This window comes from Neocloeon triangulifer, unplaced genomic scaffold (assembly GCF_031216515.1).
Source record: "Neocloeon triangulifer isolate White Clay Creek 2 clone unplaced genomic scaffold, ASM3121651v1 ptg000012l, whole genome shotgun sequence".
Classification (NCBI taxonomy): Eukaryota; Metazoa; Arthropoda; class Insecta; order Ephemeroptera; family Baetidae; genus Neocloeon; species Neocloeon triangulifer.
The window spans coordinates 1,235,098-1,247,705 of record NW_026775554.1 but is presented as its reverse complement, the minus strand read 5'-3'; the positions used below and the strand labels follow the sequence as shown (position 1 = coordinate 1,247,705).

At 37.7% G+C, this 12,608-nt stretch overlaps 1 protein-coding gene across 1 annotated transcript in view; it reads right to left on the bottom strand.

The window, feature by feature from the left end:
• Window positions 1-12,608, bottom strand: part of LOC132196516 (uncharacterized) — a 105,330-nt gene that overhangs the window by 17,973 nt on the left and 74,749 nt on the right. The window contains exons 2-3 of the mRNA XM_059619232.1: window positions 11,890-12,095; window positions 8,626-8,761 (exon numbers count right to left, since the gene is read on the bottom strand). Of these exons, the coding sequence (XP_059475215.1) occupies window positions 8,626-8,761; window positions 11,890-12,095 (342 nt within the window). The remainder of the gene's footprint in view (window positions 1-8,625; window positions 8,762-11,889; window positions 12,096-12,608) is intronic.

Below are 12,608 nucleotides of genomic sequence, written 5' to 3'. Positions count from 1 at the left end.
CTTGAGCCGCACACGTAGCCCAGCAGATTGCAATCAGACGAGTAATTACACAGGTCGCGAGGAGTTGTTTTGCAACCACCTCTCGGCAGGTCACGTCAGCGCGCATCTTTGAATGAATTGAACGCGCGCGTCGGTTGCAAACGCAGGTGAACCGAAAACAATCCAATCAGCCGAGCGGTGATAAATGAGACGCTTGATTTTTGTTTCACGAGAAAAACAAAAATGGTCGCTTAATTGACCGAGTGGAGGAGAAGAAGAAGTTTGGCCCGCCCTTTGTATGTATTTACGGCACGTTTCCGTCCGCAAAGGTGACACTAAACGACATCACCGCCGTCATCTTCCCCCCGAGAAGTAAATTAAAAAAGTTGGCAAAACAAAGCCGGCGACGAGGGACGGCGCGAAGAAAAGCCTCTCCTTTTGACGGCTTTTTCTCTTATTTATCTCGGCGATGTCAGGCCAGGGGATGTATTTGTGACACATGACAATGGAGCAATCAGAGGCCGCTCGCTCACTCTTCTTTTTTTCCTCCTTTATTTACTCATTTAGCTATTTGCCGCATCTTGATTAAAGTGGTTATTTTTATTTGACGTTTATTGCGAGTGAATTTTTTTATTTCCTTTTACTTTATCGCTCCGTCTCGAGTATGTATATCTCAAAAAGTTTTTATACTTCCGACGGCACGTTTGAATCCCGACACACGAGATTGCTCGTAAAGTTTGTGAAAACTTTTTAGTTTTCAAGCATTAATTCTTGTAGTTGGTCAAGTCAAACTCTACCTTCTTCAGGCCCTGGAACTCGATTTAGAAGAGAGAGCAGGGCAAGATTACTCTTGCTGAGAGTCGGAAATGGAAGTGATTTTTCCTTGCACTTAATTCTACGTTAAATTGGTTCGATTTGATCGGCTCTTGCGTTAGTTACACACTTCATTAGATAGGCAAAAGTAAGCTTTCGTTTGCCAGAATCCTCTAAATTCGCTGGTAAACGTGCATATCGTGAAAATTATAGTCGATCGACCTTTTAATTTGAGCTAAGAAAATGCATTCTCAAGAGATTCTATGCCGATTACACCCTTTTAAATTCTATCAAAGTTCTAAATTTCTATAACTCATTATCTTTTTTGTGTTCCTTATCATATTTTATTTACTTAAATTATACGTTTACATATAATTTTTGTTCAATAAGTTTGAAAACTTAAACTTTTCTACTTTAAATTAATTAATTATTTTTAGTTTTATGATTGTTTTTATATGTTTTTCAGCATTTACGAGATGCTTTTTCATAAAAACGGCCAATCAAACATTGATCTTCATTTCTCTCCCATTGGTTTGTATAATGTCAGTTCAAAGAAAACTTAAAAATTAAGTCTGCCAAAACTGAATTTTTTAAATTTAACATTGATTCTTATGGGAATTTTTATAGTATACTAGGCTTGACCAAAATTGATAGAAATTTCACCAAATCGCGTTCATATCACCCCAATTAGGATGGAAAAATCAAACCGTCAGGCGACAAAAAAAAAATTACATTGATAGAAAATTAAGATTTAATTTCACCGTGGATAATATGAAAAGGGTTGTAAAAGGTTAAAATTATTAAATTTGTAGAAATTATTCCCTTTTCTCGTTTTAAATTATTGATTTATGACGTTTGAATCCAACATTTATTAAATTAATCAAGTAAGCCTCTTTGATATATTTCAGACTTTTCATACAATTTTTCTCGTTATATTTTTTTTTTTTAGTCTGGAGAATCGATAATATCTTTGTTTGTGTTGACGCCAGATAGTTGAGGGTGGAAAAAGAGCAGCGCAAATTCATCAAAAGAAAACGGAGAGAGTCGCTAATTGAGTCAAGCAGACGCTGCTTTTTCACAGCGAGTGAACAATTTCGCTAATTGCCTGCTCCTCTGCTCGCGGCATCGGCACATTAAACGCAGATGAGATTCAATTGAGGCCGCCAAAGTAATTTCTGCGTACACGTGAGAGTGGAAAAGGAGAGACAAAAAGGAACCGCACAAAGTTTCGGCGCGACGACACACATTACATTTTCTTTATTATCCGAGTTAGTCAAGAGGCAGGCCAGGATGGAATACAGAGAAGTTGATATAAAATATGGCCGCGCGCCCCTTTTTGCTGCGCGCCTGTTCTTTCTCTTTCGCCGTGTCCGCCACTTTATCATGCCGACTTCACAGCCAGCCCGTGTCTAACTGCCGAGCCATGCTAATGATGCTCGAGGAAGAAGAAGAAATCTCGCCGCGGCACAAGACACACACACTCGTTCACCAAACTTGCAGCTTTTATATCGCCACTTGATTGTTAAAAATGTCTTGCAACTTCAAATCTTTCGGGTTATCTTTAAAGCCACAAATTTGATAAATGAATGCAAGGATTTACAAAAGTTTAATCTCGCAAGACTTATTTATCTAAATAGTTCAAAATTCAGCGTTGAATTATTAATTTTTCATTAGTTTTTATTTTCAGTATTAGGTTTTCTGATTTTTTTTTTTAAATATATTTAAGCATTTAAAAAAAAGGTTAATATGTTTACTTTTTAACACATATTTATAAATTATTTTCAATGGAATTTTTCTAAATGATTGATTTATTGCATTTTAATTAAATAATTATTAAAAGCAAAAGTTTTCATTTACATTTTTGTTAAACTTTTTCAATGGAATTCTCTAAATAAATAATTGAAGTTTTTGTTTTTGAAATCTTGCATTAAAGCCAATTATTTCGGAAAAGATTTATTGAATTTTACTTCAAATTTTGAACATCGATCGCAGTTGCAAACAATGAATAAGAATACAATGTGACGATTGCACTCTGCTCGTCACATTAATTAGTATTTCCTCGTCGCGCAGGAAACGGAGAAGACAAATTGAAAAATTCACTTCCTCGCGCACTGGCCAATTATAAATGAACACCAATTAGCGGTTTTGTTGCTGCAGGAAGACAAGACGAGGGCGCACATTTTGTTTCCTGCTCATTCACGAGATTCGTTTTGTTCGCAAAACAAAAGTGTATTCAACCGTGTACAGGCCTCTCTTTTCAATTGATTGCACTCTGTGCAAAATTAGATCAGTTTTCCTGTGATTGATATCGACTTCAGAGGAATCACTTTTTTTAGCAATACAAATTTTATTTTCCAAGTAACAAGAAATTGCCTACTTTGGTTGATAAAGGAAGTTTTTTTGGGTTAAAAAAAAATCATTTAAATTAATGAACTATGAAAAAATAGAAAATAAAATTAAATAGAGAAAATTATTATCAGAATTAATGCAAAATTTCTTTCATCAACGTAAATTGCTTTGAAAAAGCTTTCATTTAAGCCAATTTAGTTACATTTTATACAAATTTTTGATATTTCTCAATTTTTTTTATCACGTTACTATAAAAATGTGAAACTTTGATGAAATAATCATTTTTAAGCCAACCTTGAAAGAAAAATAAATAAATAAAACCGGTTCTTTTCTCGGCTAGTGCAAGAAATCTGATTTGAATCCCCTTTGATGAAATAAATAGCCAGAAATTTTTTTAAGAGATTTTGAAAATAGCACAAATAAATAGAGATTCGAATGAATAACTCCGCCACCGCTGATAAAAAGCTTTTAGACGCGTTTCTGCGTAAGTGGCTGTTAAATATTCAATTCAGTTGGCGAAATGAAAGTTTAAACTCTCTCTCCTTATTTCGGCGCGAGAAACACGAATGGAAGGGAAGAAGTTTTGTTCTCGAGTCGCGGGCAAACATACACAGATTTTCACTTTAACCGCTTATCAATCGCCGCAGCTTTTTTGCATTCAGCCCAGGCTACTTTTTTCTCTCCCTCCCCAGCTCCACCCATGAATCACGCATTCAGCTCGCACAATTTCCATGCGTTACTGGAAAAGAAGGAGAATCGCAGCAGCTGCCTCTGGAAAAATCAAACTCGTTTGAAAGTAGTCAATAAGTGATACGCCCGAAAACTTGAGGCCATATTTCACCGTCGCCTCAAAACCTATTTTTTTTCGGCCGCCATTTTTGCAGATCAATCGCACTTAACCTCAATTTTGCGCGCGTCTCTCTCTTGAGAAAGATGATTACTGGGTGCTCTTCAAAATCTCATTACCGCGAGATCGACGCGCCGCCGAGAGTCGCCGAAATTGGCTCAATAAAAGGCCGCAGATCTTATTAAAATTTAGCGCGGCCGTGATTCTCCAAATTAAGTTACACACGAGGGGGTGCAACAGTCGCGTCCCCGAGAAACGCGTTTGGCGGACAATAAAATTTTATTCCCCGAGTTTGCCAACTCAATTTGGGCGGCCGCAAACTGTAAATATGCCATTGGCGGCCATTTCTGCGTCATTATCCAGCAAGGCCGCAAGTTCCACCAAGACTTTGGGAAGACTTTGGAAAGGTGCACAAAAATTATCAAACTAATTAATCACAGGGTATTTTTAGATTCAAGAAAAGAAAGTTGTTATTGTAAATATGTTATTTTAACTTACCGTGAATTTATATAAATTTTTGTCTACGTTTAATGCTTCCTTAGAGCTTCATTTGCAATTCAATATTTTTGCATACTTCTCTCAACAATCAGCTTAGAATTTTATGCTTAAATAAGCTGGTGCGGAAAGGACGAAGGACTAAAAGGAGCCCACGCGCAACGTCAGATGAATTTCCTCTCCACAACCTACGCCAGGATGAAACCGTTCGCAAAGAAAACAAACGCGCTGCGGGGCAAAAACGGTCCTTTGCTTTCTCTCAAACGAGATTCTTCTCGCTCCAGGCATTTTCCGCTGTTGTCAATTTCAACAAAGATTTCTCAATAATTTTTATCTTCCTAGATAATTTTTTTGATTGAGAAGTCGCAAACAGTTCAGGGAGAATTTTCTTTGGGCCATTCCAGTGGAATATAACTTCATCAAGTTTTTTGTTTGTAAATAGATTACTCCTGACCTGCGCAGCCAGCAGTTGAAACAAATAGTTAATTCTACTTTGAATTTTAAATCTTAGATTTTATGTTCTGAAATGATTACAATGCTTGAATCTTCTATTTATATTGATTAAAATTTAACAAATTTTTGTGCTGTGCGGGTTGCAGTCAACATTTTATTCCTTAAAAATAATGGCAAGATTTTTTAAAGAAATCATAAAACTCTCCCTCTTTTTTCCATGCCTGACCTTTTTGCCTGCAACATAGATTCAAATTTTATTTTTCGCAAAAATATCATTTTTTTGCCTCTAGAGCAATATTTTCCAGCGCCTTGCGTCAATACAAATACAAATAGAGGTGTTTTGTGTGCACGAGAGGGAACTTTGCAGACAGGATTTGACAAAAGTGGGCGTGTGTGTATGGATTTGTAGGTCTACACGCAGTACATACACCACTAGACGAAGGGGCGCACAAAGGACGCCGAATTCCAGTGGTGCAGGACGCGAATAAGAAGTGCGGGTTGCATTGTGCGCACTTTGCCATCCTCACATACATATATAAAATCCGAAGCAAACGTGTTCGGCATGGAGCGCGTATCGAGAATATAAATAAATTCATTTCTTGCGGCGAATGAAAATGTGTGTCGCCTCCGCGCAAACATCGGTTCTCGAGCGTGCAGTGCCGGATTTGGGTGTATATTTTTATAGGCAAATCATAGCCGCATATTGTTGAAGGAAAGGGTTGAGTGTGTTTGGGCACGGAGATGAGCCAAGGCTGCGTAAACTCGATACACGACCTGCGATGTTTGGCCTTTTGTGCTCCTCGGGCGGATTGCCGGAGACGGATTATCCCTGACGCGGAAATTTGGGGTTTCGCATCTCTCGTGTGTGGGCTTGAGAAGATCGAGGTTATCAACAGCCAGCCACGTCATGATCAAGCGTCGCCGCAAATTTTCAAACGTCTGTAGTGGAAGCAGAAATTAATTTCATGTACGCGTTGCAACTTCACTTTGATTTAAATTTAGAAATTACTTTAATTGCTTTAAATTGTCATTTATTATTGATTTATAATTTTTACAACTAAGATTGATTTCATAGTATTCATTACATTAAATTAAATTCGGTCTGTTTTAAAATGAAAAATAAATTTCTGATATACAAAAATACTTAATTTTCAATGTAAAAACTAGCAAAGATCTCGGAAAATAATCATTTTCCTTTCAAGTGAAAAACGTGAATGCCTTTTTCTAGTTTTTCTATATTACAAGAAAATCCACCATTGAAAAGGTATTTACAGATTGGAATATTGCTCTACGCCTTTGATCACACAGATCTCTCTTTCTGCGGAGAGAAAATGATCATTTTTCCAAGTTTTAATCAAACCAGGAAGGAATATTATTGATTTGAATTGTCCTTGTCGTAGGTCTAAAAATAGACGGCGGGAGTAAATAATCAGAGTCGCAGTAGCTTTAATCATTCGGAAGCACTAAAACGCAGCCATCAGCATTTGTAACAAAAGTAAAGTCGCAGAGAAAGAGGGAACTTTTTAAATTGGTAATGAATCAATAGCTGGCCGTGTGTGTCGGATGGGATTTTCTCAAGCTCTGCTAAAATTCTAATGAAGACTGAGCCGTATAAAGGGCGGATATGAGAGAGAGAGAGGCAAATCAAGCGTCACTCGCTTCGGGCCAGCCTAATTGTAACTCGAGCCTTAATTGTGATTCATTCGATATCGGACCGGGCTGCTGCTTTTGGCGTGCACAAGAGAGAACACAATCAACCTTTTCGCCCGAACTGAGCCAAGGGAAAAGTTTTAATTCGCTTTTGCCGGGAAAAGGGAAAACGGACAAAAACATGTGTAGCTTAATTAGCTGCAGAGAACAAAAAGCTGTTAATAGGCTTCAAATTTAAAACGCTTTTGATTAATTTGCAAAAGATAGAAAAGCTTTTTACATTAATTGGGGCTGAAAATTCTAAAATCCTCTTAATTAAAACAAAAAATTAATAATTTAATTAAATTTTCTAGAATTTTTAAAGTACAGAATTAAAAACTCATGATTGATAAGAATTTTAATGAAAACTATATTAGAACCAAACACCATAATGACATAATTTAAAAATTAACTTCAAGTGTAAAAAAAAAATATAATTATTGAAAGATGTAAATTAAACGTCTTTAAAACTGTTATTTTTTCTTGATTGATTTAAAATCAAAATCTAATTTCAATGGTTTATTTAAAAAAAATTTGGATTTAAATGGATTTGTTGCTCTGATTTCATGCAAAGGGATTTTGAGCGGAATTTCTGGGATTTGCGGATGAACTTTGGTGATCGCGGCGAGGGTGAGAAGGGGGTGCGTACGGGGAATTGCGCTTTGGCACGTGCGTAACCGGGGTGCAATAAGTTAGTTTGATGGCACGAGGATTAATGGGCGTCTAGGCGACTCGACTCTTGTTGGCCTAGAACGAAACCGGCCTAATGCGCCGACTTTGTTTACAGCGAGTGCGGCTTACGCGATATAAATTGCGGAGAGAATCCTCCGCACCCCCTCCCTGCACCCCCGAAAGCAGCACTCAATAAAATGTATGCCCGCAAGGTTGGTGAAATTCCGCGAGTTCTGCAGCAGCCCAAAGCCATACACGTCTTTCTAATTTCTCAGTGCGAGACTCAGTCTTGAATAACGCGCCGGCAGAATTTAATGCCACTTTGTTCTCGCCAAGAGCTTTCAAGCAGTCAAAATGTATCCGTTTCCGAGTGCACAGAAATTTCCCGCAAATGGTTCAACTCTCTCAAGTGCGCGCTACTTTAACATTTTCAAGGTTTATTGTTAGAATTTGAAGCGATCGAAATCGAACGTATTTAAACAACAAATTATTGAAACACTTAATCAATGAAACTATTTTTGAAGCCAAATTATCTTAGTTGAAAGAGACTTACGAATGTTATCATAATTTCCTTTAATTGTCAAAAATTATAAAAATTAATAATTGCGTGGTTGTCATTTTAATGCAGCTTGAACTTCAATTTACATTAATTTTATTTGAAAACAACAAACTAGAATGAGCATTTTCATGATGCAGGATAAAAAACGATTTAAACTTCATTTCTTGCCATTTCTCGCATTTTGATTTTGGAAAGAATTTCCAATCGAGTGTTAAAAAGCAATTGAATTGCAAGAGTGAGCGTTGAAAACGAATCGCTCAATCTCGGCCGGTGCGGAATGAGGCCTGAATGCCAACCGGAACGTGACTCTTTCTCATTTTTCCACATGTAAGCAGGCGCGGGGCGAAAATAAGAGACGCTGTCAGAGCTGCAAAAGCGGTTTGAAAATTAATGGTTTCCTTCCCCTTTGATGACAAATAACATTCCGAGCGGAATATCAAATAAGCCTCGGCCAGTCTCGCGGAGAGGAAAAAATATAAGATCTTGTTGGAATTAATTTGCGCGCGAGTGGCATAAATCAGCTACGACAAAATTTTAATTAGGCCGAGTGTGCGCGCTTTGTCCCCGTCTTCTTCTTCTTTCGCTAATTTATCTCGTTTTAATTAGCGCCCTCCGTGGAGCGCGCTTGAAAAATGGAAATTGATTAATCACCGGCGCGGGCTGCTGCGTTTTCTCAGGCCGTCGCTCAAATTGGTTTTGTTGCTTCCTCCTACTTTTCTCGCCGCCGCACGCTTTTAATGAATGTGTCTGGCGAATAAGCTCTACTCACCGACTACGTAAACGGGGGCCATGACGAGCGCGGTGTCGAACGACGGCGCCTCCACGGAAACCTCGCACCTGTACTTGTCGCTCAGCCCAAAGTGCGCGTCCATTATCACCACCCGGTTCAGTCCGGACATCGTCAGCTGCAACACAAAAGGACAAAACGCACAATTATTATTTGTTCAAGATGAATTAAATTGTCTAATTTTAAAATACTTTTCTTCTCTTAATCAATTAGAAATGTAATCGCCTGTAAATTATGATCGATGCATTTCCATTTAAGCGTTGATTGTCTCTGTGATGCATAATTTGCAACCAAAGGAATAGACACATTTGTATTTATTTTTATTTCATGAATTTCAAACCTGGTGAAAAAAGTTGCACCCTTTTGAAAAAGTGAATCAACTGCTATTTGCGGCGAATAAGATTTAAACTAACAGGGATTGAGTGTTGAGTCTCCTTTTTCATTTAATTATAAAGATAATTTCCTAGATTTTAAAGTGGTCCGCGCAACTATTTGACAATAGTTTTCTCAATTTTTGATTAATACAAGGTTCAGCTTTAAAAAAGGTCGGAGCAAATAAACTCAGCAATTGTGTCGTCAAATCAAGTGTTGAGCCTCCTTTTTCAACAAATTTTAAAGATATTTTCCTAGATTTTAAAGTTGTTCGCGCAACGATTTGATTAATTTCTCAATTTATGATTAATACAAAGTTTAATCTTTTTAGCTTAATATGTCTCTATTATTTAAATAATATACGCGGTAGGCTTGTGGCATTATGCAAATTTCAAACTTAAAATAGCGACGGTGGTGGCGGAGCTGCGTCCTTGAAATCCGGGGAGCTCTTAGTCACACACACACACACATCACGCGGGGTGAAAGTTTGAGCACTTGAAACGCAGCGGGAAAGTTGGCTGTTTCAGGTGAAAGGGTTGCGTCTGCGTCACTCAAAAGGTTGTTTACTCTGCGACGATAGAGAGCGAAAGATTGAGCCAAGTTGCGACGGGTTGATGGCGCAAGAAGTTTTTAGGCCATGTGTGTGTGTGTGAGTGAGCGTGGTATTGATAGAGCGCAACTGTGCGGAGGGCAAATTTGTAATGAGCAAAACTTAAATGACACTTCTTCTTCTTGTTGTTGCTACCCTATTACTTTGATGTTGCGGATTCACGCTGGAATTTGAGCCGATATTCAATCTCATTAAATGCGAGAGAGAGACACGCCGACGCAGAACACGCCCCCACTGAAATGCGAGCAGCCGCTCCCAGGAATTAGTGGCCGCAGGGCTCGAGTTGCGACTGAGGCGACACACCGACCGCACCACACTGCCCGACTTTGCAAATTGCGCTCAACAAAAGTTCTTGGAAAAACCACGGCTATTTTCGTCCGAGCAATTAACTGTTCAAAATATTGTTTGTTCTCAAAATTCCTGTTTTGTAAAACACAATTATTTCTTTATAATTTACAGAAATTGAATATTTTTTAATTCGATTTACTTTTTGATGGAAGTTGACAATTCAGTTTCATGCACCAAAACTGAAAAAGTTTAGCTTTAAATAGAATTCAGATATATTTATTAAACTAAAATTAAAATATTTCAATACGATCAATGTAAAGTATTTTGTCGACCGTTCATATCTTTTATTTTTCCATTTTAATTGGAATGATATGAACTAGATTTGGTGAAAGTTATATTAATTTTGGTCTGGCCAATTTGTAGAAAAAGTTATTTTAGAAAATTCTCATAAGAAACAATGTTGAATTTCAAAAATTCAGTTCTCCAAATGACTTAAATTTCTCGTTTCAACTGACATCGAAACAAATTTAGAGAAAATTAGCATCAAAATTAATCCGGCTCTCCTTAAACATAAGTTTTTGTTCCATGAGTAAACTCAGCATTGTATAAACGAATCTTTATCACTTCAAATGTTTTCTTTTTTGAACAAACCGTTTCGTATTGATTTTTGATTTGTCGCCATTACCAATCAACATCGCCACGTCTTAGCTACATTTTTCTTTTCTTTAATAAAAACAACGATAAACTGTGCTTTACGTGCCTGTTTGATTCGTAGGACAAAAGAATGGCAAACACACACACACACACACACACCAGCATGTACATCCGCAATGATTAAAGCAGTGGTGCCAGGTCACGCTGGCTGTACATAATGTACTGCTGGTGTGCAGTGGCGCGAAATGTGTTATTGCAAATGTAGTTTTGTGCGCCTCGAGTTCCGCAACAAAACAACAAAACAAACACACAGAGCGACTGTTTGTGACATTCCAGGCTAGAAATGTAAACGCGGCTTTCTTCTCTCCGAAATAATAATTTATAAGCCCAGTGTTGTAATTAAATTGTAGCCGCGGCGGCGCCATTTTTAGTCCCGAGGCTCAATTTTGCCCAGGTACAAAAGCGTGTCCTTTGAATAAATTGCGTCGCTGGCGAAAATGGGCAAAAATCGAAGCCACTTAAAAGTTTGTAACAAGTGGCTCGGAAAGAGTGAGAATCTGCAGCCTCGGGGCCAAAACCCGGCCGGGCTGTGCAGAAGGGAGAGAGAGGAACAGATTCTCTTTCGCAGATAATGGCCTGAGTTATTTTCCAGCGCAGATATGCGGATCAGCCTCGAGTGAGACGATTCTTTTGTAATGTGTATCGGCAAACGGAAGCTAAAAAAAGTGGGTCAAACTTTTGCGAAAATTGGGGAGAGAAGAATAAAATGGATTTTGACGGTTTCATTTCAGTTAAGCAGCCGGCTGAGCACAGAGGTTGAGCGGATTGCATAACTACAACTTCAAATACTATTTCTCTCCACTCAAATTGATTTATTATAATCAAATCTGACAAAATACTGATCAGAGTTGAAGAATTTGCTTTCTTGCTAAATTAATTCTAAAAAAACTCAAATTACCTCAATTCATGATTGCTATTCATCTGCTGTAATTTTAAATTTCAATTTTGCGTTGCTGAAGATAAAAATAATAAAAAATTGAATTGCAATTAAAATATTTAGAAAATAATGCCGCTGGCAAAAATTATTACTGCACTAATTGAATAATAAATGCAATCGGAGTTGGCATCAGAAATAGTGATTCGGCTCAAAGAAAATGCGTCGCTGGCGGATGAATTTCCAGTCGGCGAGCTGCGTCTAATCAGGCGAGACGAAAGTTGCCAGCGAGAGCAAAGTGAAAGGGCGTACGTGTAGTTAATTGGGTGGACATGCAGGAAAGTGAGCCCAGCTAGGCTCGAGCAATCGGCTCAATTATCGCACTCACGTTGACGTTGACTCCGGACGAGGGAAAAACCTTTCCCGGCGGATTGTCCTTGGGCAGGTATCGGTAGAACTCCTTTTTGCCCTTGTACCATTTGACTGCGTACAGCTTGTCTCCCTCGGTGTCGAAGTGGCACTCGAGTTTGATCGACTCGCCCACAGGTACGCCTCCTGGAGAGATGACGCGCACGTCCTTCAGACCGCCCACCACTGCAACAAACAAAACAAAAGTCAGTGAAGCAAAAATCTATAAATATAACAAGCAATAATCAAATCCGAAAAAGGTAAGATTTGTGTATTTTTTAATTAATTTATATTTTATTTAAAAGAATTAAACTATCAAATTGATTATTATGATGATGATAAAAAAACAAAAGAATGATTAATTTCTTGGAATATTGTTATCCTCGCTTGCATAATCTAATTTTAATTTAATTTGAATAATTATACATTGATGTATGTGGACAGTGAACTTATCCTTTTGAAAGAAATAACCAAATAATCAAATAATTTTTCTTCCCTCTTCGATAATATTACAACAAAAATTGAATATTCACAGATTATTTTGACAGTTCAAAGTAATCTTCATATGAAAAAATGCAACTCCTAAACTTTTTCTCCATTTTTTTTTCGATTTTATAAAATATTCATGTTCTACACGCTTCCTCCTTTTTTCCTCCTTTGTAATGTCCAAGAAAAGCAACAAATTTTCCTGTGACAGCG